Here is a 27,338-nt window from a genome sequence, read left to right as displayed (position 1 = left end):
CAAAAAAACATGATCAAAATTCGAACAAAAAGCATGAGGTACCCCTCATGGTTTTCATCGAAAATCATGGCTTTCTCCGCTAAAGATCACAAAATAGCAGAAAAAGGTGGGATTTCCAGTAATGGAGGTTCCACGCTGGATTCTAGCCATAATCCAGGCAACAACATTTTTACCTATGCATCACTTTTTCAAGATATCAAGAGTCAGAAGCGAACAACCTTCAACATTGCTCCAGCTATCGACAACAACGCCTCCACAACTGGAAGACCTTTGGACTACAACTCAACATTCGTAGAAGCTAAAGATGACTACTCTCTCGTCATTGATTGTTCTCAATTTGCTGGGATGGTATTCAGAGAGAAGCCCTTGCTCACTTGTCTTCGAGATCACTATTCCAAAGGATTGGGAATTAGAACACGTATGGTTGGTAAGAACCATAAGGTCATTGAAATCAGCTTTCCAAGCCAGGAAGATTGCGAGGAGGCTCTGAACAAGGAACTCGTCTTACAAGGGAAGATAATTAAGGTGAACAAGACTTTGGACAAAAATGCCAACGTCCTCAGAGTAGGTGTCTCTGAGCTTCCTTACAAAACTGAAGAAGTTTTGAAGCCTTTGATGGTGGAGACCTTCCAAAAATATGGGGACATTCTCAATCTTGGTCTTAGCTATACCAAAGATGGTAATTGGTTTACTGGTCGCGGTTTTGTCACTCTAAATAGGGACAAATTAAAAAGTTACGCAGCTGAACTTACCCCTCAGATCCAGTTTGGGAATTTCAAGGAGAAGCTACATTTGGTTTGGAGTAACATGAACCCAATTTGTCAAGACTGTCACACTGATGATCATATCAAAGCTGATTGTCCTCGAACAAAGAGGAAAGCATGTTTCCGATGCGGAAGCTTGGAACATCTCATCGCCGGGTGCCCATTAGCCTCATGGAATAGAGTGAAGAAAACTAATGATCACAACAAACAAGGTCAACATCGCCAGCAAGAAAATGTTGCCCAACCTAAACCTATAGGTAGAAAGGTTGACCTTTTAGATCTAATGAATGTGGACCCTCCTAAGTACCTCAACCACAAGAAGGGGAAAAGGAAGGCTACATCCCTTTCGTCGAAATCCACAAGCGATGATGAGGCACTTTCCAAGGGGGAAGTATCTTCAGCTGACGAGCCAGAGTCTGATTCCGACGCTGAAAATGTCCAAGAACATTCAACCAACTTGAACGACAGCAAGGATATGCAAATGGAAGAGGAAGGTGACTCCCATGATGGTGAATCTCAGGGTGATGAATCTCAGGTTGCTGAATCCGAGGGTCGGGAATCTCAGGCAGGTAGCCTCTCACAAGAGGATGCTCCCAAGGGACATCTCGAGGAGGAGGAGGACAATAATTCCTTTGGTGATGAGGAGTATGTCAAGTCTACTAGCGAGGAAGATAGCGATGGGGAATCTCCTAAGGTTGTTCAGGACAATGTAAGTAGATATAACTTGCGACACTCTGGGCACAAGAACAGTGTAGATGAACCTACTGAGGAACATCCCAAGCGATCTATCGATGAACTGGCTTCTACCCCTCCAGTAGAGGACAGCGAAGGTCCTAGCAAAAAGCAGATTAAACAGCAAGAGACTAACACCAGAGACGAAATGGTCTTGGATGGATCATCAACCACAAACACATTATAATTAATTAATGAGTAACACCAACCAAACTAGAAACATTAACATTAGGATAGGTTCCCTCAATTGCAGGAACCTCAACAAACAATATAACACCAATACAACAAATAGGTTCATCACCTACCTTAAGCAACAAAAGTTAAATATATTACTATGCCAGGAAACAAATATTCCTCACCATTCCTTTGAAAACATTACAACAAATTTTAAATATCAATTCCAGTACCACCAAGCAATTTGGACTGGACAATGTGGAGTCATCAACTTCAATCCATCACTGAATCTACAACAAATCAAAATACTAGAAGACGGAAGAGTTATTCTGACCAAGCTATCACTGGTTAACAATAACATGCCTCCAATTTACATTTTAAATATCTATGCTCACTCTGATGACTACAGGGCGAGAAATCACTTGTTCGACCAAATCATCAGTCTCCTCAACTCCATGCCTGAGATTATCCCTTCTCTCATCATAGCCGGTGACATGAACTGCTGCTTCGACTCCACAAGCCAACGCTATAATCGCCAAACTGGAAAGCCCAAAAGTTTCATTGAATTTTTGAACACTCACTTTTCAGATTGCTTGAACCAACCAAATTTACCGCATGATTACACTTTTAGACGTGGATCGTCTCTTTCCACTCTCGACTATATGTTTGCAGGCCGCGATGCTTTCTTCAAAATGAGTGATGGTGATATCACATTTCTCTCTCAAGAATGGACAGACCATGCCTTGTTAACCAAGACATACACTACCGGCATGACTAACTGTGGTAAAGGTGTTTGGCGGGCCAACCCCTTTCTTGCGAAGAACCCTATCTACGTCAACAAATTAAACACTGCTATCTCTAACTACGTTGAAACCAAATTAGATCCTAACCTATCTGCTCAAGAAAAATGGGACCTGATTAAGAAGAAAACTAAGCAAGTTACTCAAAACTTCAGCCGCACTCACTGTTCATGGAGGAAAGCTAAAATCAAGAAGTTACAGAGCGAGAGGAACAATTTGCTACGTAGGTACCGGGATGATTCCGTCTGTCTTAATCTTTTGCTTTCTCCTGTCGAAAAGGAGCTATCCCAACTCCAACAAGAGATAGTTGACGTCCAACGACTGAGAGCAGGACAGAGATGGCACGAGAAGAGTGAAAAGTCTCCAGGTTACATCAAGCAAACATTAGCGGAAAAGGCATCCAAGCGAACAATCTCTAGCCTAAAGCATCCTACTTCCGGGGAACAATGCTTGGAAACTAGTACTAAACTTGACGCTGCCAAAGTCTTTTATCAAGACCTATACACCGAGGAAGAAATTGATCTCAATTGTGTGGAAAGAATGCTACAATATATCGACAAAACAATTCCAGCTGAGGACTCACAGGACATCATTGAAGACATACCTTACGAAGATATCATTCAAGGATCTCGAAGAACGCCAAATGGTAGTAGTCCGGGCCTGGATGGTATATGTTACGAAATTTTGCACCTTCTAGTAATCAACCCGAGCTGTGAAGCGATTATTCTGCAAGTGTTCAACGATGCTTTATCACTAGGCAAATTCCCAAAATCCTGGCAGGAATCATGTATTGTGCTGCTACCAAAGAAAGGGGATATGACTGACCTTGGCAACTACCGTCCAATAACCCTAATAGCCTCTGATTGCAAAGTGTTTACCAGACTACTTAACTCACGAGTCATAGAGGTAGCAAGTGACCTTATAGGCCCCCACCAAAGTGGTTTCCTGAGAGGTAGATACATTGGAGACCATGGGATGTCGTTGAAAGTGATTGTAGACAATGCACGTGAAGCAAGATGGAACAATTCTGGAGAATTTGTCGAATATGCTGGGATTATGCTGGACAACGCCAAAGCGTATGATAGGGTACATCCCCAGTATCTATCCAAGGTCCTAGTGAAGTTTGGTTTCCCAAAACAGTTTGTCCAATGCATCTGCAAGTTATTCTTCGACAACTCCATTTACGTGAATGTCAATGGCTTTTTAACAGATCCTATCGAGCAAAGACGCGGCATCAGACAAGGAGACAGTATATCACCAATGCTGTTCAACTTGGCTATTGAACCATTTCTGCTATCTGTGACCAAAAGTACAACTATCTCGGGGTATAGTCTCCAGCACGTCAAGCCTATAAGCAAGAGAACAAACAGTTGGGTGGCTCCTCCTCCATTGAAAGTACTCGCATATGCGGATGATGTCCTGACTTTCGTCAAGTCTCGGGCAGAACTTCTTGATCTGGAAGAAAGATTGAGAACTTACAACAAGGCCTCGAACTCCAAGATCAACTACGACAAGTCCGTGGCCTTCCCTCTTCATGGTGGAAGAATGACAAGCCAAACTGGTGGCCTAATTCAAGATCATGCAACAAACAATCTCAAAATCAAATGGTATGATTCTACGTCTACAGGATTTATAAAATACCTAGGTTATCCAATTTGGTTCTGCAATCAACAAAGAGACGTATACATCGCTAAACTGCTGGGTGATATCACTACTGCTGTTGAAAGGTTTGCAGCACGACAAGTCTCACTGTACGGCAGAGCGAATATTGCCAACACTATGATATTGTCCAAACTATGGCATGTCATTCGGATCGTTTCCCTGCCCAAAGACACAGTCAAGAAGATAACCTCAATCATTTATCAGTTTGTAATGTCTGGCTTGTATCCACCTCTAAAGGGCAACTCTCTCTTCCTACCAAGGTATCAAGGCGGTTTAGGACTGATTGATATAATGGCGCAACAAAAGGTTCTGCAATTCAGATACCTGAACGCTTTGCTGACAGAAAACAGCAACAACATACCTGGTCTCACGTATAGGCTACTAGTGGATTATTTGAAGATGTCGCACGACTCACCATCGCACATAATCCCTATACTGTTCCAAACGGCTAGATACAAAAACCAGTTAAGAGGCTTCCACCCTTATCACATGATGTTCGAGGCAATAGATACTTATATGAAGCATTCCCCATTCTCACTCGCTTGGTCTGTCAAACCAAATGTCATGACACTCTTGTCATTGCCAGTGCTGGAAATTCTTGATTTTGTCAATGAGGAAGTAGCCATGGGATACACAAGCAGAGACTCGATCAGGGAGAGTAAAGTTCATGACTTCTTCCACGTCAACCAGGAAACAAGTACTCTGCAGATAAAGCCAAGAAGTGAATGCAAGCGACCAAACATTAGGAATCAGATAGAAAGAGGTCTTCTCTGTGGGAACATCAGATTGGAATCTTTCGCGGATACAAGAAACATGGAGGCTCATCTAGACCTACAGCCTTTCGTTGCTATGCTTAACTACCAAGACCGCCCAATGCTTCAAATGTCAAACAAATACTTGAGATCAATTATGCTGGACATACACAACCTTGATGTTGGACGAAAGTTCAATCATACCATCAGCAAAGTCCAGTGGAAACACTTCTATCATCAAAACATGCATCACTCTGTGAGAAATGTCTGGTATAGAATGATACACAAGCAATGCCCGAGCAAATCAGCTCTTTTCGTTCGACGCCTGAGGAACGTCGAAGATGACAAATGTACCCTCTGCAATGATACTGAAGATGCCAAACATCTCATGGTTAGCTGCCCCCACAAAAACGACATTTGGTCCAACATCTTTGAACAATTCCTGGGATACCCCAAGGTTGCTAATCCACAACAAGTATACCAATCTATAGTTAACTTAAACCTGAAGCAATATTTCATCTACAACCTCGATATCAAGATTACAATCTTCGACCTGTTTGCTGCCACCATTCGTATGATATGGAGATTCCACCTCCTACAAACATTCGAAGGAGTGCCATTTGATACCAACAATGTCACCAACAAGATCAGTGCTGAAGTGATGAGATTGTCAGATCTCAAGCATCAATATTAGTAGTAGCTTTAATAGATTTTATATATGGCAAGTCACTTTGTTACATACACTTGTCCATCATTTGATGTTCTTATTATAATGTATATTTACTAATAAATAAGCAACATCCATACAAAAAAAAAAAAAAAAAAAAAAAATTTCATCGAAAATCAAACGATCGCGTTTTTCACCTTGATAATGAAGACTTTTGCTATGGTGTATCTTAAATCAAAATGTTTCTATCAATCCAAAGCAACCTCTGAAATCATGTTTGTGGGACTTTGATATGTAAAAGTTCGACATTTTGGCCAGAAACCTCTTTTCATATTTTTACAAATCATTCAATAAGTGTATTCAAAACATCTATATAACTTGGTACCATTGGAAGCGCCTTGAAAAGTACTCCAGGAAAGCTTAAGGAAGCATGGGGTGATTATCATACTTCACTTAGTCGAATCTGCAAAAATAGCTTTTTTTTTTTTAAATTTTGTTTATTGATTGAGCCGCGTACACTAGGAGTACTGGGTCGAAGTGAAGAGGCGGGTGCAATTAAAAAAGAGATAATAAAAAGAAGGTGAAATATTAACTAAACTAAACTAAGCAGAACTATCGAAACTATCAAAACTACAAGAGGGAATGGATTTGATCCTCATCCACTGTCTGGCGAACAGTGGAGCGGACATTCACCAGAATCGCCTCAGGGACAAGGATGATGTTGTCAAAAACAAAGCGCATATGGGCTAGCCATATTTGAGACAGGGTGATAAGTAGGATTCTGTAAGGATGAATGCCTTTGACTTGGGAGTACCAGATATCCGAAAAGTCCAGGGACAGAAGAGCCTCTTTGATGTCAGTGATGGACGTCGTGGGCCATAGGAATTCAAAAATGACGCCTAGCCATACCTTTTCTTTGGATGGACAGTCAAAGAGCAGGTGGCTGGCAGTTTCATTGGGAGACAAGCAGACAGGACAATTGTGAGACTCGAAGACTCCAGGCATCATGTAGTGTAACCTGCTTCGAGAAGGGATACAGCCTGTGATGAGCCGGTATATCACATTACGTTGAATGTAGGTAAGAGACAGGGACCAAAAGAATTTCCAATGAGAAGCTGAGACATTCTGCAAGGCCAAGGGTTGTTCCATCGACGACAGCACGGACCAAAAATAGCTCGATCGAGTCCAGAATCATCAAAATGTGTCCAATCTGGAACAGACTATGATTCTGGGTTTGAATTAATTTTGTCTGGTGGGGCCAGCTGGCAAACTCATGCCCTTTTCATAAGGCAATACAGTATTAAATGCTCTTGAAGCGTATGAAAAAGTAGGTGGCAGGCCATAGAGCTATCGTTTATAGTAATATTTTATTGAATTCTATATCGTTCATAATGACATCGTCTTGCATTCTATATTTAATAACGTTAGTCTGGACATTGACGATTCATGGTGCAGTGAAATCAGGTTTGAGTAGATTTCACAAAAAAAAATAAAGCAATAGTAAAATACAATAGAAACCAACTGTATTTTATTTGTGTATAAAATGAACTGAAGATCCTGGAATTGAGTAAAAAAAGAAGAGTATTTATACATTTGCATCTAGCTTGTAGGATTAGTGATGATAGAGAGCAATAGGTGCTGCTATTGCGATATCTGGCAAATGTTGTTGATGTTTGATTTAAAGTGGTAATCAATGCAAGAGCACTGGCCATAAGGGTCGATTTGAGTAACCTTGATGGGCTTGGGTGAGCTATCGTCATAGTATGATTTAATGTAACCTTGATGGTTTAAAGTGTGATGTTTGTTATTGAAGTATGGAATCCTTTATCTGGGATATTGTGCAACTATGGCAGCAGGGCATAGTTGTCATATTTGAATATGCTTGTTATTGATTTAATTCTATTTGGATAAAGATACCATCACTTATTACGACCATCATGGGTGTGATTGAATACACTGTGATCAGGAGTGATTCATTCACACGATGTGCGATATAAGCATGCATCTTTACTTTAGTATTTTTAAATGGGTTTTTTGATGTACATTTGAGCGCTTTCATTAATAGATCCAAATAGCATGAATTTGAATGAGTGCTATTTGATGAACTTTGGTTTTCAATTAAGTTGCGTTTGGGTGGCTATTTCATTACAGGCTCTAGGAGTCGCACCTTATTAGTAGTAGATTTCTTTCCCAACTTAGTTCAAAAATATCTTATTCCCCTTCATTGCAGACATTGGGTCCACCAACAGTCTTTTCTATCCCTGAGTATGACATTTAAAGGACTTTAAATAAAACCTGGAGCTCGACTCCCCTACAAAAAAAAAAAATGCTTCCTTAAACTTTCTTGGGGTGCTTTTTAGGGCGCATCCAATGTGTAATGAAATAGCCACCCAAACGCAACTTGATTGAAAACCGAAATTCATCAAATAGCACTCATTCAAATCCATGCTATTTGAATCTATTAATAAAGCGCTCAAATGTACATTAACAACTACTTAAACATACTAAAGTAAAGATGCACTACTCTTATCTCGCACATCGTGGTGTGAATAAATCATTCCTGATGATTACAGCAGTGTATTCAATCACAATTATGATGGTCGTAATAAATGATTGATGTTTTCTTCCAAATAAAACACAGTTGATTTCTGTTGTATTTTATTATTGCTTTACTTTTTTTTTGTGAAATCCATTATTAAACCTCCTGATTTTTTGACTACTGCAATAAGTAGTATAACAATACCACCACATCAATATAAAAAACAGATGCTTGTTGTTGTAAAGTTGTAAAGTACATTTTCTTGGTATTTGACCAGAAGTAAATCAGCGTTACTACAGACTTCTACACGTAACGTTTCTAAAAAGAAAACCAATAATGTTTATAAAAAAAAAACCTGATTACCAGAAAGATTTCCTATTATAGAACGTCACGAGACACAAAGTATAAATTTTGCTACAGAATAAATTAGAAAACCTCCTAAATATGAAAATCCGGCTTTAGCTCAGTTTAATATTGGATTTTTATTTATTTACAATTGTAGTCAACTGCGGAATCGGTATGATCATATGTTGCAAGACTAACAGTGATTCGGCGGGAAAAAGCATGTTTAAATTAAAGGTTGAGGGAAGCTGCTAAAGGGAGGGGACCAATAAAGTAAACGGCATCAAAACCCACCAGAGAGGAGGAGAAACAGAGGGAGGAATGGCAATGGCCGCGCCGCAAGACGGGGGAGACGAACAGGACTCAAGGTAGAAACCGGCCAGACGCACCGCAGCACACCTAAACGTGCAAGCACAAATACCGAGTAACATGCCAGGTTAGAAAGGCGGAAAATATGGATGCGAAGGTGGGATTCGAACCCACGACCTCTCGGCATACCCACTGCTTCCGCATGAAGCTCTAACCAAGTGAGCCATTCAAGCATCCATCCGGCTTTAGCTCAGTTGGTAGAGCGGAAGACTGTAGTGAATCTGTCATCTTTAGGTCACCTGTTCGAATCAGGTAAGCCGGACATTTTTTGCTTTTTGCTTTGAAAGCAGTGTGTTTAGCACTCAAATTTGAGTGAATGAGCCTGTCAGGTACACATAGACTTTGTGTGTAACCTTTTAATTTAGTATAAAGATCATCTTTTATCTCAATTCTATTCTTTTGTATACATTTGCCAAGGTCTACTCAATAACCATATCTCTATTAACGACAAGCCCTGCCAGATTTTGCTTGCAATCTGTGGCTTTAAGCCTCGACATTTACTCTCTTTTTTTGTCTGCTAGAAGTCATAGAAGCCATTAAAGTGCTTTCTATTTATCAGACCTTTGAAGCGGAGCATTAACTGGATATCCAAGACACACAACATGTAGATGTAATGACACTCCTCATTGCAAAGCATGCAAACTCCATGCTATAGCATCCATAAAAGGAATGTTGTATTTACGAAAGATGACAGCAGAAACTATTTCGTGTTTATTTTAAGATTTGGAAGCCATGGTAACTGCAGTAAACGGGAAAAAGCTGTAAAATTGAGATAAAAGCTTCTGATCTCTTCCTCAACCTAAAAAAAAAAAAAAAAAACCTAAATCCTTTCTTTTTTGTTTAAGCCATGTCGCCTGTTGCTATGTTCAAAAAGCAACAATGATTAGAGTTAAAGGTAAAAAGCTTGTTCCTGGATGTTCAGTAAACAATTGAGGCATGTCTTTGACTCAAAAATGTCAAAAACCCAGATTGGAGCCTCTCATGCGCGGTTTATCTTTCCCTCTGATCCTTCCCTCCCCAAACCTCTGCTAATGTTAATGCATCTGGTAAACAAGATAGAAGTGTAACTTCAATGATGGTTACAAGGTTCGATTTATGAGATTACATCTCCGGTAGATCTATCTCCAGATTATTTGTAACAAACCAAGATGGGATGCTTACATAATTTGCTCATACTCGGTGCATAACATCGTGGTATTGAAGCTGTACCAATTTCTTCTTCGAAGAAACCTAGCTGGCATCAATGTAGTCTTTCGTAACATGGGAGCAGATGTAAATCACAGTCGAACACAGATCCGCTTTCCATTCTAACGGGACCCCCCATAATTTTCTTGTTAAATTGGCGACTCTCACTGATAGAATCATTTTGGTTTTCCAGGAGGAATGATCATCGCACTTTTCACAAGCTAAAACCACTTATGATTGGAAACGCACATTGCCTTATTTTCTGAAAAGCAGATATTTTCAAGGCAGCAAAATGTCAAGATTTAAGACATCCATGTTGTTTCAAAAACAGAGAGAGATATGCGAGAAATACTTTGTCATTATTTGGTCATTAAAGGTATATTTTACTTATCGTTTGCTCAAGTTCTCGCAAATGGAATTGAAATTGGCGGATGTGGTTAAAAAACATTTTTCTAACGTTAAAATTACTGAAACTCGAGACCAAAAGGCGACCGTAATATGCTTGTCTCATCATAACGGACAAAGAGATGAGCGAATTTTAACCCCTAAGCGGAGTTTTCATGTCAGATTTTTCCACATTAGGAGATTGGGCATCTATACCCTATTGAGATCACTAAATATACTGCATACCTGAGGTATTTGCAGTGATTTGCTAAATCAACTCTTTGATTGATTATACAAAATTTAAAATTTCTGAAAGACTATGAGAAAAGCGTTTTTATCAAATTGCCAAGGAATTGTATGCGTATTGCGAGCAGCCATAAGTGACATTTGCTTATAATAAATCAAACATAGTGTGGCTCGAGTGTATAACCCAAGAAAAAGTAGGTTAAACCAATAATTCTGTGCTGAAAAATAGAGCTCTGATTGCAATATGCTATGAATTAGAGTAAAAAGGCAACACGTCAGTCATTGTGATACAAACTACATTCGTTTTGTCAATTCAGGCAATAAACTATTACCAAACAGTAATTTGTTGGGGAGTCACTTTTCTCGCCTTCTTATCGAATTTCAAATCATATTTCTCTCCTTGTTATTCTATCTGTTTATTATGGATTACAAGAATTTATTCAACGTTGAAAATAAGGTATCATTATTATCAATGCACAAGTACACTATCTAATCCATCAACACCATGTAAAAAGGTTGTTTTGGTGACCGGTGGCTCTCGAGGTATTGGTGAAATGATTGCTACTGTATGTTTGCAAATGAGAAAAGATATAAAATTCTCAATTGATCTAATGCATTATTGATAGGGCTTTGTTTCAGCAGGCGCCAAAGTGTATATCTCTAGTCGCTCCGTGGAGGCATGCGAGAAGGTAGCAACTGAATTAAATGCCAAAGGTCCTGGAAAATGTATTTCATTACCTGCAGATCTTCAAAAGGCGGATGAGGTAAAACGTTTGGTGCAAGAGCTATCAGAGAAAGAGGATCGCAAGTAGGCCGGGTGTATAATTTAAATGGATGTTGTGTTGTCTAACATCTATCTTTAGATTTGGATGTGTTGGTCAATAATGCTGGCGCTACGTGGGGCGAGAGTTTTGTTGATTTTCCTGATGAAGCATTCGATAAAGTCCTAACACTGAACTTGAAGCGAGTTTTTACTCTAACACAAGCGTAAGTTTCTGATCAAGAAGCCCTGTTATTTAGTTGTTAACACTGCTCATACAGTTGCTTTAACTTGCTATCTGCAAGAGCATCTACAGAAAATCCTTCTTCGGTCATCAACATTGGTTCAGTTGATGGCATTAGAGTGAGTTTACTTCCTACAATTTCAGAGCTAACTGCTGACTATCGATTATCTGTAGACGCCTGCACAAGAAACCTATGCTTATTCTGCTTCAAAGGCTGGTCTTCATCATCTATCAAGACATTTGGCTGGTCGCTTAGGCTATGATGGGATTACAGTAAATACCATCGCTCCTGGACCATTTCAATCCAAGATGATGAAGGCTACATTGGATGCATTTGGTGATATCATTGTAGCCAAAGTTCCTGTCTCAAGAATTGGCAGTGCTGAAGATATCGCTGGTACTTGCATATATCTTTCTTCGCGCGCGGGTCAGTATACCAATGGTGCCCTGATTACTGTTGATGGTGGCGTAACAGTCAACAATTTTGCTTCAAGCCTTTGAGCGTACATACCTTTGCTAGTAATCTCTAATAAATCTCGAACATGTCAATAGCTAGCAACTGTATGGTACAATATTCGCCATCTATAAGACACAAACAGATAGACAATATCGAGTTTGGTTTGATTACAAATTTATTCAAGAGTAATTATGTATTATAGATGTATAAGAGTGTACAATGTAAAGCACTATTTGTAATAGCGCTGATAAAAAAGATATGATAAAACTATATAAGAGCAACGAATTCTAAATGTGTGTGGTGCAACAGATTAAACAATTCTGTTGACAGATCTTGAGTCATTTGTAGCAACAGTGCGAATAGTAGGATACATGCGCAACCCATGAATATCAGGATTGAATGACACAGGGCTAAGCTTTTGTCTAATCTTGATACGAAGACAAGCATAAGCAATGATGATAATGCCAAAGCCAAAGCCAATGAGCCAGAAGAGAGGCAATAAACGATAATCGGTTCCAAAAGGGATGTTGAAAGGAGGACAATACACAATTAAAGCAGCAAGAGAAGCACCACCAGCGATACCGGCGAACGTGTACTTGTTTGAAAACATGTATCTGCCAATTGGTACAGAGAAACGAGTCTTGCAGGCAAACATATTGAACATTTGCATGACCATGATACTCCAATAAACAATAGATTGGGCCTGGCCCAGAGCTTGCTTTTGAGCAGCTGAATCCAAGAGCTTGCCAGTAGCAGTGAGATAGTTTTGAGCGTAGTTGGGGCCATTGGAGAAGTAGTAGGTAGGGAAACCAGCACCACGTTGCATGATAACAGCATCATAGGGCGTAATACCATTGTACCAAAGAACGACAAAGTAACTAGTCAAATTACCAATAGCTTCAATGATACCAATTTCGAGGTAAGCCCAGGACAGCAATGGCAAATCAACAAGGACTTCATCATCAGACTTTTCAAACTTTTCTTTCCAATAGCCTGCACTGAACAATTCATGGAAGGTATTGTAAACACGACGGAACAAGGGTGGTCTAACTTCCTCTCCTTCAGCATCATATTCAATGTAGCGCTGGCGACGATGCAAGGTACGGCGATGACGGTCAATGGATTCGGGATTCACAGGTTTACGAGGTGGCATCTTCATCAAACCTCCATCAGATTCAGGCTTGTCCCAGGCAAAAGTCAAAGCAGCAAACAACTCAAAGCCTAAATCAATCACCAAGATGAGAATAGCAGACAAAGGCAAAGGAAGAGGCACAATGACATAGAGCAAGTTGGGGATGACTTCAGGCATGGAGTGGCTGATGGTGTACTGAATCGATTTCTTCAAGTTGGCGAAGATCAAGCGGCCTTCTTCAATACCAGAGACAATGCTGGCAAAGTTATCATCTAATAAAATCATGGCAGCAGCATCCTTTGACACGTCAGAGCCAGAAATGTTCATAGCAATACCGAGATCGGCCTTCTTTAAAGCAGGAGCGTCATTGACACCATCACCGGTGACACCTACAATGTGTCGCATGGATTGAGCGCGTTTAACAATTTCAAGCTTGTGTTTGGGCGAAGTACGAGCAAAGATAATCTCATCCTTGGAAAAGATAAGATCCCAATCATCATCGGTAAGTGTGTCAATGGCGTCACCGTGGATCACAATACTGTTGTATTCATTTTCAGGGACCTCGTCTTCAGAGCAATTCAATCGTTGAGCTGCCATTGCCTTAGTATCACCCACCATCAAGTTGATCTTGCGACCGATAGCCTCAGCTGTCAGCTGGTGGTCTCCAGTAACCATTACAGGCTTGATGCCGGCCTCTCTACATTTACCAATCGCTTCACGGACACCATGCTTTGGAGGATCCTCCAAGGAGCAGAGAGCCACAAACGTCATACCAGACATGGGGTAATTCTTAGCAGACTTGTCAAACTTGAATTCAGAGGGGTATTCGTTTTCAGATAGCAAGTCTTGAGCAAATGCGATAACACGATGACCATGACTAGCGAAGTGAACATAGGTTTCTTGGAAAGCAGCGCGATGTTTATCAGTCAGAGGAACAGAGGAGCCGTCTTCCAAGAGAATCTTATCACAGAGGTTGAGGACTCTTTCGGGAGCACCCTTGACATACAGAGTCAATGAACCGTTAGCGTGTTTTTTTCTGTGAATTGTCATCGCCCACTTATTGTCAGAGTTGAAGGGGATTTCAAACACCTTGGGGAACTCATCAGGAAGTGTATCAAATTGTTTGCCCAACTGATCAGCAGCAAAACGCACCAGACCAGTTTCAGTAGCATCACCGAGAATTTGACGTTGAGACACAGGGACGTCGACACGATCAAATTTGGCCTTTGTGTTCAAGGTACAAATATTCAGCATGTCGCGCACACCGGGTTCTTCCAAAATAGGGCCCTTTTGATTTTGCTTGTCCATGACATTTCTCATGGTGAGGCAGGTCCACACATAGGTTACCGTCATTTGATTGCGAGTCAGTGTACCTGTCTTGTCAGTAGCCAATAGCGTGATAGCACCCAATGTCTCCACGCCTTGCAAATCCTTGACGAGTACGTTTCTAGCAGCCATACGCTTGGCAGAGATAGTCAACAGGATAGTAACAGTGGCTGGCAGACCTTCAGGCACCCAAGCGACAAAGACAGAGATAGCAAAGTTCAATGTGAGGGAGACGTTGCCATTGTTGACAGGGAAACCAATACCAAAGAAGATGCCTGCAGTGACGAGAGCAATGGAAGCGATGATCTTTACAAACTTGGAGATCTAGCGTAGCACAGATAAGTTTAATGATGATGGAGTTTTAGCTTCATTTGTATTAATTTACCTCTTGTGATAGTGGAGACTCTGATTTAGCTTCGCCCGCAGTTAAGCCAGCAATTTGGCCTAATACGGTGCCATCACCAGTGCGCACAACGATACCATAACCTTCACCTGAAACAGCCAATGTGCCGTTGAAGATGATGTTTTCGGCTTCAAATACGTTCTTTTGAGTATTGGTGCCGCCTCTCTCTTGAGGATCTGATTCACCAGTGAGAGGAGAGTTGTCGACTTTGAGATCCGAGGCAGAGAAGATGAAGAGATCAGCAGGCACTTTATCGCCCATACGCACCAAGACGACATCGCCCACCACCAAGTCAACAGCATCAATTTGTTGCACCTTGGCATCACGAATCACCATACATCTGGCAGGAACCATGTCAAGGAAAGAGTCTAGCAAAGCCTGTGATTTTTGTTCTTGGTAAAACTCAATAAAGGCGTTCAGCAAGGCAACACCAATAAGAATGGCACCCAAATAAGTCTACATCGATTGTTAATAACCTGTTACAATTTATTAGAGCAAGTACAAACAAACACTTACATTAGGAAAGTTTCCCTTAAAGTCGATTGCCAAGAGGATGTAGTTGAGAATACCAGCCAGAATCAAGAGTAAATTGAAGAGCTTGATGACACAGTCGAAATACTTCAAAATCGCAGGTCGCTTTTTTGGTGGCGTCAATCGATTAGGGCCAGTTTCAGTCAAGATGTTAGCAGCTTGCTGAGCAGTAAGGCCGCGTGAGTCAGAAGCCTTCTTCACGTTGATATCTGTATGGTACTTGGCAGCACAGTCTTCGGGAGAGAGCAGATGTTCAGTCTATGAAGTCAGAGTGAGCGAGCAAGTCAACATGTTAAATTACGTGAAAATAAAACTTACAATATCGACATTCTTCTTTTCAGCCTTAGGCTTCTTTTCAGGACGCTTGGGAGCACTGATGGAAGGTCTGCGAGAGGCAACTGTGTCAATGGTTTGGATAGTCTTGGTTCTTTCGGGACGATGCACTTTGGCAAACTTGATCTTATTGGCATCCTCCACAGTGACAACCGCAACTTTATCTTCATTCTCTATCTTTTCATTCATTGTGGACACAGCAAGAATGGAATAAAATTGAAAATGAAAAAGAGAGAGAGGGGGGAAAGGGATCGACATTGGGCTTTTTATATATGTGATTGAATCAACCACTGGGCGATTTGAGCTTTTTTCGCTAAAGGATAAGCGTTGACAGTGGCTTTAAGCTGTACTGCCGCCCAGAGATAAATTAAGGGTATCCACGTTCCATCTTTCAGATCAAATCAGCATATGGGATGAACAATCCTTTTTTGGGAAATGTGAAAAAGAGGTATTTATCATCGGGTACGACACAACCCGCCCACTTTGTATACTTATGACCTCACATATACTTTACTAGAGCAGCTTGGATTATCATCGTAACCATTGCAAAAGATTCTCCATATAACCAACAGCTGAACGCTTAACATTTACATTAGAAATAAGCTCATTTTGATCTTTATTACATTGCAAATCATTGTCCAAATGCGAGGTGGAATGGTGTAACCATGGCAAATCAAGCCAATCGCCTTTAAGTCTCATCAAAGCCTGAATGTAGCACAAAATCAAAAAATATATATCATATATGGAAAAAATGCGCTATTTATCTTTTTTCCTGGGACACTATAAAAGAGATTGCCAAGGGATGAGGAACTTACTCAACCCTGTGACACGATCAATCTTTGGCAATATTTATTGCGAGAGAGAGCACCTGGCCCAAATTGACCACATTTAGATAGTACTGTGTTATGAGCCACAAGTCCATCTCAGGAATCAGTAAATACAACTCTTGATTTCATGTGTGTTCCGTTGTAGACATGTTTTATAACAGTAATGTATACATACACTATGGTTTATACATAGCAACGATGCATCCGTCTGCAAGATATGGCAAGCACGTTGTTGATGTAGGCTGTTTACCGTGCTCTATGATGTACTTGTGCATCTAGTAGGTAGCTTGGTGTGTTTGATTTTGTATTTATAGGTTTTGATACACTTTGTCTGCATAGTATGCCCTATACTCTATAAAAACTGCGTTGTTGTCAATACTCACGGGTGTGAAACGTGAAATTTATGGATGCATCTTATATACACCTAATCATGTATGATATCATACATTGCTTGATTTGTGAATGATGATCTTAAGCGTATAATATAGTATACTTTGATTTATATTGAAGGGATCAACATGGGGTTCGTTTAGTTTGACAACGATCTTTTCGTGGCTCATATGATACAGTATAAACCTTATTATTAAGGATCTTCAGTTTCAATGCGGTAAATGATGAATACAATGCCAAAAATACAACGGATTGCGGCAAGAACTTTTTTTTTGTCGATCAGGCGGTAATTGGTGCGTGAGAGCGAGAGTTCCCAGATTAATATTAATTGGTGTAGCAAATTGATAGTGCTATACCAATGATCGATATATCCACAAACTCATTCTTTGGTAAAGAGATGGAAAATATAATGCGCGAAAACTGTGCACTAGAGGTTTCCGACCTATTGTGCCACAACCATGTACAAGTGGAACAATCTACCATAAGACATCTTGCACCAGAACATAGACTGTGTTGTCCAAATAAGACCAGAAAATACAAAGAGCCTCAGAGCGTGCCAGCTTGTGTGCAAGAACTGGAGCGCAGTTGCTCAAAAAGCACTGGATGGGGATATTGAATTGGATGACAACACCACATCGTTCGTCTCAACGATACTAAAATCTCCTCATGTCAGTTCCCTGGTCAAAAAGATGGTGTCTTTAGACGACCTTGAGCTGCAAAATAACACACTGAAGGCAATTTTTGAGCTGTGTATCAATACCAGGGAAATACACATCACATATAACACAAGCTTGGAACATCTTGCCCATTCTCGGTTTTAACGGCAGGAAAATCAAAAGGCTGCAAGAGTTTATCATCAGAAGCGGCTGGCAATATTTGCATCTAAATGACTATGGTGCCCTCACATTGAGATACAGAGACACCCTGACACATCTTTATCTAACATGTATTAGTTCTGAAGATCAAGAATATCCTTATCCTGATTGGGTCGTCTCTTTTACAATTCTTCAAGTCTTAATAAACGATTACAGTTGGTTTATAGCAAAACACAGCAGACTCTAGATGTGATTTCTCGTGCTACAAGCCGTTTCAAACTTTGAGAATAGTGCCAAACAACTTCTTTCATCTAGCACTTGCTTACTGACACCTTTGCTCAGCTTTTTGGAGACCAAAAAAAACATCATCAAAAATTGGCCAAAAAGCATGAGGTACCCCTCATGGTTTTCATCAGATATCAAACGATCGCGTTTTTGGCCTCAAAAATGAAGACTTTACTAAGGCATATATTATCACAAAATGGTTCTCTAGATCTAAGGCAGCCCTGAAATTACTTTTGTGAAGCCTTGATATGCAAAATCTTGACATTTCGGCCATAAACGTTATTTCATATTTTTCAATAATTCTCAGCAAATTTGTTTAGAACATCTCTCATAATTAGTACCACCGGATGCGCCTTGAAAAGTACTCCAAGAAAGCTTAAGGGAGAATAGGGTAATTTGTACTATTTACATAGTCGAATTTGGGAAAATATGTCGTACCGAGTCCAAAATGTACAAAAGTTAACAAATCAGAGAAATTTGTCAAACGAAGTTTGAAACTTATTTGGCGGTAGTGGCGGTCGCAGGCAGAGTCAATGCCATGCATACCAAATATAAAGGTAATTGATGTTTTTGATGCTAGAGAAGAAAAGAATTGTCACTCAAGCGTAGACTAAGTACGCTATATTGTTGTAAAAGAGGGAATTCTTTTTTCTTTTACAAAAATTACAAACTTGAATGCGAAGTTTAATATAATATCCAAAATAACTGAGCAAAGTTGCTTGAAGCTAGAAGCACTGATTTGCGAGTGTTATGAGCGAGTTTTTCTTTACATCTCATTATGTAACTCTTTATTATACTTCAGTCTTCTTTGCTGCAAGATAAAATATAGTTTATTCTGTATTAAATTGTTATCTACTTGATTTTAAATTAAACAAACGTAGCAGCTACAGCAAACACAAGTAAACCCAAGCTAAGGAGAGCTTCAGCAAGGCCGAGTTGGTTGCCTACAGATGCAGAATTACCAACTGTTGATTGCACATTCCGTCTAGGTGGCTCTGGTACATCCAATGTTGGGTAGGTCCAGTATTCTTCCCAATAAGGGTGAGGATCGTTGATGCATTGATGGATAGGCATCACTTTAAACGTCTTTTGTAATGTAGGAAGCCATTTCTCTGACATTTGAATAGTCATATTACTGTTCTCATGTTGCTAGATGTTTGGTGAGTGCCAACGTTAATCCAAACGCCCTCAACAGAGACTTAAGCTTACCAGAGTAATGTGCCCATGATCAGTGTCATTTCCAGAAACGCGATTTTTAACCCAATCTTTGAAATAATTATCCACTACCTCCGTCTTCAAACGGCCCGTAATCTACAGCAAGGAAACATCAGTAGACTGGCAGCTATCAATACAAGTACGCACACACTTACCAAGTTCCAGTCATTACTATCTTGGTCCCAGAGAATAGTTCGCATGCCCATCTGATAAGCAATAGCACGTACACGATCGTCCACATCGCCATAAGGTGGTCTCCAGCATTTAGGTGTGATTCCCATAGTCTCTTTGATAGCCTTCTGCGTCCAGTACAATTGAGCAACCACTTCTTCATTAGTAAGCGTTGTCATTTGAGGGTGAGACCAAGTGTGCGAGCAAATGGTGTGGCCGTCATTCAAGGACCTTTGAGCTGCCTCTGGGAAATTGATGACATTGGATCCAACGACTACATGTAAGCATTAAAAACTGGCTATCCAAACGACACAAGGGAGCATACTTACAAAACAGAGTTGCCTTTTGCTTTCCTGCCTCCACCAAATAGTTATAGAATCGAGGCTGATCATACTCCTTTTCCTTTTCAGAGGCTGGCCACCACTTTTTATATGGACCATCATCGTAATTCAGACCCCAAGTGCCTTTGTCGGGACAGATAGAAATGTCCTCAGGAAGATAGCTGACCTTGGGCTTCTTGCAAAGACTGGAAGACCACCAGCAATCAGGATCAGTAGGACTGTAGTCCTTCAGGTCAAACACCCAGTCCTTGACAATACGAGGCTTGGATTTTGGGATTTTGCTGAAATCAAGAAGCTTAAGCACTGCTTGCACTTCTGGATGATCGGTGGGAGGTTGCTTGTTGGGCTGTGGATAGCTAGTCAAGTCCAACTTGAATGCTCCTTTGGGCAATGGACCTGCTTTGATGTCTTCATCAAGAGGGAACTGGGTGGCTATGTTGGTGGGCACTTTGACATTGGCCAGCCAAACAGGTGAAGTTTGCACGAATTCAGCCGAGTCTGCTTTTGTTATATCCGCGTCATTTTTGTTGGTGGTTGTAGTTGCTGTTGCTTTGACAATGACTAGAAACGCAGCCAAAAACGGGACTCTGTAGAGAATCATTTTCGCATCAGTTGAATTATAGGCAGCAAATGGCCCTTTTTATATAATTTTCTGCCAAACAAACATATACATGACTTTTACAACAAACTTTTAATTGTTTGTTGAAAGTTGAAATTAAGATTTTGGTCAGAATCTCAAATAGAAGGCTAATATCTTTGTATGCATTTTATTGTACAAATATAAGAAGAAAAATTTGTTGAAGAAAAGGATGTGTTTATGGAAATCTAAATGTGTACGATATGGGGGTGGTGGAGGACAAAGTAAGAGGGGGAGAGAAATATATATAAAACAGAATTAGTAAGAACAAGAGAGATAACAAGGCAGGGTAAACAACAGAGAGATTTAAGGCTTGATGCCCAAGTTCAGCTTGATACCCATGCTCATTAATTCAGTTGTGAGATATCTGAATACGTAAGGAATAGCAATCAAATCAATGCCCTTTGCTGTGTTACATGTTTTACATTCATAAGTACGGCGATTGCCCAAGGTAGACACAATCTTCGTACAGATGGGCGATGCTAATGATCCACAGAGACGACAGACGTAGGCTTGTGAGTAATCTGAGCAGTTCATCAAACGATCTTGAAGCAGGTAACTTGTACCATGAGCAAGCAATGAATCACGCTCCATTTCACCAAAACGAATACCACCATGTCTCTTACGACCCTTGACAGGTTGCATAGTGAGGTTATGAACAGGGCCCGTAGTACGCACTTGGAACTTGTCATTGACCATGTGTCTAAGACGTTGATAATAGACGACCTACGGGTATTTAAGTTAGTATCCAATATTCATCTCTCAAGCGGAAACACTACTTACACCAATGTAAATATCCATCTTCATCTCCTCACCAGTGATACCAGAATACATGGCTTCATTACCGTGGTAATTGTAGCCTGCCTTTAATAACTGCTCACCAAAGTAGTCTGCTGCAGTATTTTGTTCATTGAATCTGAAAGGAGTACTGTCTTGGGCAATACCGTGGAGAGCACCAGCCTTACCAGCAATACTCTCGACAAACATACCAATAGTCATACGAGAGGGGAAAGCGTGAGGGTTGATAATAACATCAGGTTGCATACCAGACTCGGTAAAGGGCATATCAATAGCAGGATACTTTTGAGAACAGACACCCTTCTGACCGTGACGAGAGGAGAACTTATCACCAATGACAGGAGAACGAGTAATACGAAGCTTGATGTGCACCTTTTGGAGTTCACCAGTACCAGCGTCATCACCCAAGATACGAACCTCATCCACATAGGCGTCTTCGGGGCCCTTGTATTTCTTGATAATGTTCTTGCCAGTAGACTCATCAATGTAGGAACAGAGAGGATCATCAGCAACTAAATGTGCACCAATGTGAGGGAGACCATCATCGCCAATCTTGCTGCGGTATTTCTTGCCCTTGACAGGATCAAGACCAAAGCGGTAAGTAATGGGCTCACCACGAGCACGGTACGAGTTGAGATCCACCGTTTCAGCCTTGTAGACAGTACCGTAACCGAAACCACGTTCATGAGCAGACTTGTTCAAAATCATAGCATCCTCCATATCGTAACCAGTGTACGAAATAACAGCGACGATAGCATTGTTACCTTGTGGCCAGCCGTCCAAACCATAGTGGTTGTAAAGCTCAGTTCTGACAACGGGGGTTTGACCATTTTGAATACGGTACATTTTGTTGTCTGTACGATGGTTCAAGACAGTAGATGGTGTACCCATAGTCTGCTTACCCATTTGACATTGATACATGTTACGAGGAGATTGGTTGAAATCAGAGAAGGGTGTTTGATTGGCAATAATACTGAGAATGTTGGTGGGTGTGAATTCTTGATGAGTAGTAACACCAGGAACTACCTCATCATCCATACAGGCAATGTCCATGTAAACTTGCTCAAATGTACCAATCATGTCTGTCTTGCCGTTACCAAGATACTTGACTGGACGCATCATACGAGCAGGGCTGGCAAAGAGATAGAGACCGGGATATTCACCACCATACGACTTGGGCACATAGGCAATCTCCAAATCCAAGGGAATGCCGTGCTCGTTGTTGACTCTCCACACCTTCAAGCTCTGTGCTGCCTTGGCGGCAGTAGCAGGAGTACACCAGCCAATGATCTTACCATCCAACATGACAACAACATCTCCAGGACGATTGATGGTATGAAGGAAGCTTTGGGAGACACCCAGAGCGGCCAACAAACGAGGGACAGTCTTGGTATCAAGAGGTTCGTTGATGACCTTACACTTGTGGGCCAAATGGTTCAGCAAACCACATGGGGAACCATCAGGAGTGTGGACAGGGCAAAGGAAACCCCAACCCTCAGGAAGCAACTTACGCACAGAGGTAGTCTTCAACTCGGCAAAGAAAGCACCACGATGGATACAACGGAAGTGAGCCAAATAACGGAAGAAATTGAGCTTCTCAGCGACAATGGTGAAACCAGAAAATTGCTGCAAATCCAAGCCTGTCTTACTGACAAGATTACCTGTAGCCAAAAAGTAGGACATCTTGACACCAATATCACTGTTGACCTTGCGATAGGCATTTTGGAAGTAGGTATCTATAAAACACATACGGCATCAATACCCACTCCTAAATCATCATCCACTTGTATACGTACTGTTGAAGAAATCAACTCTAGAAGGGTTTAATCGAATGTCGTTACGGATCTGCATCTTGATACCAGTGAGCCAGTCAAAGATCTTTTCCTTCATAATCATAGTGTAGAGATGACCGCCCAAGAGAACTTCTTGATGTTGAGGGGCATCTGGGTTATCAGCACCGCATTCGCCAGAGACAACAGAGTAGAGCTTGCGGATCATGAAAGCCAAGAGGTTAAATTTGTCACGGTTGTCATCCATATGAACGAAAATAAGCTTCTTCAAAAGCTCTTCACCAATTTGCTGATCAGTCAAATCCTCGTCGAGACCCATGGTCACTCTAAACTTCTCACCGATATAGCTCAAACATTGCTCACGCGTGTAGAGAGAGTAGATCTTGAAGGATCTCAGCAACAGCTCGATACGATCCGTCAAGAAAGTGTTTTGCACATCACCTTGGCAGAGGGCATCAAAGATTTCTTTATCAGAGGTATCAACCAAAGCCTTGAAAACCAACATGGCAGGCAAAAGGTATTCTTGTTTGCGCCAGGCGAAACGGAACATGACATTACCGTCATTCAAATAGTGGATGGTGTTGGTCAGGGTGGTTTGATCACGGCGAGCACAGCGAATAGCACAACCAAAAGTAGAGTAGGTGGGACCACGGTTTTGGAAAGAGTTACGGATGATGGCAGTGACATGGTTGCGACGAGGCACAATCAAGAGACGGATCAACTTTTCGATACCGTTGACAACGAAATAACCACCCATCTCTTCAGACTCTTCATGATGGGCAATCAACTCCTTGGGATACATACCAGCAAGATTACAGCGATTAGAACGGACCATAACGGGAACCAAACCGAGATCACGCAAGTCAGATTGCACAGGGCCATTGTTCACTCTCCAACACAATTTGCCTTGCAATTTACCACGATAGGTATTGAGGCGTTCACGGCACTCTGAAGGGTAGGTTCTTCTCTTAAGAGTCGTGCTGTCACGTTCACTCACCATAGGTTGGTGTAATTTAACATCTTCGAGCCAATAAGTCAATTTGTTGCCCAATGTGACACCTGAGGGATCGAGATTGATGTCGTTGTCAGCGTTGTCGAATACAGACATGGTGCCAATATCTTTGATAGCGTAATCCAATAAACCTTGCTGGCCTTGACCGAATTCAGAGATACTGTTGAAGGCTTCAATGTGAGGTGCAACTACTTCTTGCAAGGAGGGTGTTCCAAATTTCTCATTAGAGGGATTGCGGAACATGAGTTCTCTTTCTACCGTATTATATTTCGACATATTCAACTGCTCTTTGATTGAATCAAAATCTATATCTATGTGTCTTTCAAGCTTGTTGTATAGTACGGAAGGATTTTGAGACTGTAAAAAGACCTAAAGATTTCGAAATTAGTAAAATTCTTTCAAACAAAAAGAAAAAAAAAGTGACCTTCGTTATAACATGTCACAGGGAAGTCTAAGTTGATGGCAGCTGTCATCTCTAAAAGCTTAGGATAGACATCATTCAATCATGCTAATGGTTTCTATCACTACAGAAGCATTGGATATGAGAGCTGTGTGGATATTTCATCTGCCAGACTATGCTTTATCGGGTCCATCTTGAATCATTATACTGACATGATGGACATGTTTACTAGCTGGTAGAATGGATCACATTTGACAGCTATCAATCACTTGTGCCTGCTTTGCTATGTTTTATATAGTATGGAGGATTACTTGTGCTGCTTGGATATTGAATATATGGTTAATACGAAATGCCTTTTGCTTTTATTCTTGTCATGGAAATCCATACGAATGGCTATATTTTATAAATAAGAGAAACAGGGGGGGGGGTTACTATTGATTTTGCTGATTTTGCTGTTGCTGTTGTAGTCTTTGCATCATCATCATGACATTATTATAGTTATTAGGATCATCATTGCTGTTCACATTTTGTTGTTGTTGTTGTTGCTGATTATACATGTTGTTCATTATGCTCGCAGGATTCATCAACATGGCATTTGGATTCATCATGCCATTAGCTGCAGCCAGCACATCATTGGGGTTCATTTGCTGAGGTTGCTGAGGTTGCTGTTGCTGTTGCATATTGGGAGACTCTATACTCTGTTGGAGAGGACTAAATCCGTTGTTGTTTGTAGTAGGCGACGAGGACGAAGCCAAATTTAGCCCCATATTAGCCATCATTTGCTGCTGTCTCATCTGTTGCTGTTGTTGCTGCATCAAACTTTGCGCATGTTGAGCCTGTCTCAACATCATCTGAGGATCCATTGTGGCATTGACAGGCATACCTCCACGATTAGTTACACTCATGGGTGTATTGGCACTGGTAGGTGTGCTGACATTGCTGTTATTTGCGCTGCTATTAGCACTGGATTTGCCAGTAGCCCTCAGGAACTGTTGTTGCTGTTGTTGACGCATGGCAGCAGCCTGTTGACGAAGCAGTTGTTGCTGTTGCATTTGCAATTGCTGCTGCTGCTGTAAAGGTGTACCACGCATCGATGTAGGCGACATATGCTGTTGTGCCTGTTGCTGAGGCAATGGCTGTTGAGGTTGAGGCTGTTGAGATGGCTGTTGCTGTTGCTGGGAAGATGCTGAATAGGGTGATTCCGACTTTTTAGGTTGGTTCAGGTCTGATGTAGTGAATAAGCCTTGTGCTGTGGCGAGTAATTCATGAATTTTCTTGCCAATCTCTGATTGTGCTGGAGGTAAAGGCGATAGATCTGGAGGAGATGGTGCTTTGTATTCCTAAAACATTTGTATTAAACCCCAATCTCCATATTCCTCAACCAAAAAAAAAACCCCCCCCCCTCTTACCTCTCCTGGCTTGACCATGGATATATCGGCCATGGTAGCAAGATATGTTAGGTTTGATTGCAGCTTAGCTTGGTATCTATCATCATACGATTAAATAAGGTCAATCTGTATGCTTCTACAAAACTTACAGTGGTAGATTAGGCTCTAAACTGGCTCCTGTGCGTTGACTCTCAATACATAGACGGATCAATTCAATATTCAATGCTAAGATCTGCTCCCAAACTGTCAATGCACGGCGCATGTAAATTGCATAACTTCACTTACAATTTCAACTCGTTTCATATTTATATCTGCATCCGTAGCAGAAGCGATATTGGTGGATGAAGATATCATTGCTGCAGATGATCGTTTGAGCTCATTTATATCAACATTAGAAGGGCCAGCTGCTACTGCCGAGATAGATGTTTCAGTCTGAGGTGATAGTGAGTGGGATGATACAGTGGCCATCATAGGAGGTTGTTGCTGTTGCTGGAGCTGGTGTTGTTGCTGTAGTTGTTGCTGCTGCTGCTGGAACTGCTGCTGCTTTCTCAACATTTGCTGTTGTTGCATGATGTGGAATTGTTGTCGCTGCTGTTCATTCATTCCTTGTTGCAGTCCCATTGCTTGTTGAGGCGTTGTTGGCTTGTTACCCCATGCTTGCTGTGGTTGTCTAAACGCTTGTTGTTGTTGTTGCTGCTGCTGTTGTTGATGGATTTGCTGTTGCAACAATTGCTGCTGAGGATTGGATAACAGTGGACTTTGTTGTCTTTGTTGAGGACTATTCATACCCATTGAAACAGCAGTTGGAGAACCTGTGATGGAGGGATTCGACGTAACAGGACTGAAAGGTTGTTGCTGCTGTTGCTGTTGAGGATTACCACCATACATTTGTCTTTTAGCAACCATATTGGCTACTAATGCAGCGTTATTTTGAGGATCGAATTGAGGTTGTTGTTGCTGTTGAGGACTCGCGCTTGTATTGCTGGCATTTCCATCCATTTTTTGTTGAGGCGAGAAACCACCTACTGCAGATTGCATTTCAGGCGGCAGATTTGCCATAAAGTTTTGCTGTTGTCCATAGACATTTTGTAAATACGGATTGTTTGGATTACCTTGGTTCATATAGGGATTCATTTATTGTACGTAATCTTTTCTCTTTGTGCTCGTTTTCGCTCTCAAGTTTTTTTTTCCCAATCAATGACCTTCTAGCAAATCCGCTTTTTTATCTAATGAATGTTTGAAATAGTCAATTATGTCTGGAAAAAGTGAAAAAAGGATTTTTTTTGCGCCTGGATTGGGACCATGCTCTTGCCTTCCATGGCCAATCACATAGCCGTTAGGCGCGCGACAATCTGATGAAAACGATAGCATGTCTAGTCACGAAAAAATGAATGTTGCTGTCCACTCGCCAGGCCTTGTTTGCAACTTGTTAATGAGATGACAGACATCTAGTATGGAATGACGCCA

The 27,338-nt window shown here is 41.1% G+C and overlaps 8 protein-coding genes and 1 non-coding gene across 9 annotated transcripts; 4 read left to right on the top strand and 5 right to left on the bottom strand.

Moving 5' to 3' along the window:
* Positions 1-66: 66 nt before the first annotated feature.
* ATC70_006023 (uncharacterized protein) lies at positions 67-1,683 on the top strand (the record flags this gene model as incomplete). The annotated part of the gene is made up of 1 exon (XM_064825304.1): positions 67-1,683. The coding sequence occupies one exon, from the start codon at positions 67-69 to the stop codon at positions 1,681-1,683; it is 1,617 nt and encodes a 538-aa protein (XP_064680681.1).
* A 346-nt stretch (positions 1,684-2,029) lies between these two features.
* On the top strand, positions 2,030-5,578 carry SAC1_1 (Phosphoinositide phosphatase sac1; the record flags this gene model as incomplete). The annotated part of the gene is made up of 1 exon (XM_064825303.1): positions 2,030-5,578. One exon carries the CDS (start codon positions 2,030-2,032, stop codon positions 5,576-5,578), a length of 3,549 nt encoding a protein of 1,182 aa, XP_064680680.1.
* A 603-nt stretch (positions 5,579-6,181) lies between these two features.
* Positions 6,182-6,700, bottom strand: ATC70_006021 (uncharacterized protein; the record flags this gene model as incomplete). The annotated part of the gene is made up of 1 exon (XM_064825302.1): positions 6,182-6,700. One exon carries the CDS (start codon positions 6,698-6,700, stop codon positions 6,182-6,184), a length of 519 nt encoding a protein of 172 aa, XP_064680679.1.
* A 2,280-nt stretch (positions 6,701-8,980) lies between these two features.
* Positions 8,981-9,063, top strand: ATC70_006020. The gene has a single exon. It is a non-coding gene; the product is annotated as a tRNA-Tyr (tRNA).
* A 1,974-nt stretch (positions 9,064-11,037) lies between these two features.
* On the top strand, positions 11,038-12,121 carry ATC70_006019 (uncharacterized protein; the record flags this gene model as incomplete). Its single annotated transcript, XM_064825301.1, has 6 exons — positions 11,038-11,073; positions 11,132-11,182; positions 11,243-11,420; positions 11,480-11,603; positions 11,658-11,739; positions 11,795-12,121. The coding sequence occupies 6 exons, from the start codon at positions 11,038-11,040 to the stop codon at positions 12,119-12,121; spliced, it is 798 nt and encodes a 265-aa protein (XP_064680678.1).
* A 266-nt stretch (positions 12,122-12,387) lies between these two features.
* Positions 12,388-15,991, bottom strand: ATC70_006018 (uncharacterized protein; the record flags this gene model as incomplete). Its single annotated transcript, XM_064825300.1, has 4 exons — positions 12,388-14,859; positions 14,921-15,394; positions 15,455-15,727; positions 15,788-15,991. The coding sequence occupies 4 exons, from the start codon at positions 15,989-15,991 to the stop codon at positions 12,388-12,390; spliced, it is 3,423 nt and encodes a 1,140-aa protein (XP_064680677.1).
* A 2,995-nt stretch (positions 15,992-18,986) lies between these two features.
* Positions 18,987-20,447, bottom strand: ATC70_006017 (uncharacterized protein; the record flags this gene model as incomplete). The annotated part of the gene is made up of 4 exons (XM_064825299.1): positions 18,987-19,268; positions 19,329-19,430; positions 19,490-19,779; positions 19,835-20,447. 4 exons carry the CDS (start codon positions 20,445-20,447, stop codon positions 18,987-18,989), a joined length of 1,287 nt encoding a protein of 428 aa, XP_064680676.1.
* A 342-nt stretch (positions 20,448-20,789) lies between these two features.
* Positions 20,790-24,326, bottom strand: ATC70_006016 (uncharacterized protein; the record flags this gene model as incomplete). The annotated part of the gene is made up of 3 exons (XM_064825298.1): positions 20,790-21,209; positions 21,267-23,017; positions 23,078-24,326. 3 exons carry the CDS (start codon positions 24,324-24,326, stop codon positions 20,790-20,792), a joined length of 3,420 nt encoding a protein of 1,139 aa, XP_064680675.1.
* A 588-nt stretch (positions 24,327-24,914) lies between these two features.
* On the bottom strand, positions 24,915-27,005 carry ATC70_006015 (uncharacterized protein; the record flags this gene model as incomplete). Its single annotated transcript, XM_064825297.1, has 4 exons — positions 24,915-25,823; positions 25,893-25,968; positions 26,021-26,103; positions 26,157-27,005. The coding sequence occupies 4 exons, from the start codon at positions 27,003-27,005 to the stop codon at positions 24,915-24,917; spliced, it is 1,917 nt and encodes a 638-aa protein (XP_064680674.1).
* Positions 27,006-27,338: the final 333 nt, after the last annotated feature.

This window comes from Mucor velutinosus (assembly GCF_035048745.1).
Source record: "Mucor velutinosus strain NIH1002 chromosome Unknown tig00001544, whole genome shotgun sequence".
Lineage (NCBI taxonomy): Eukaryota > Fungi > Mucoromycota > Mucoromycetes > Mucorales > Mucoraceae > Mucor > Mucor velutinosus.
Note: the sequence above shows the minus strand (reverse complement) of the source record. Positions and strands in the feature narration are given on the sequence as shown.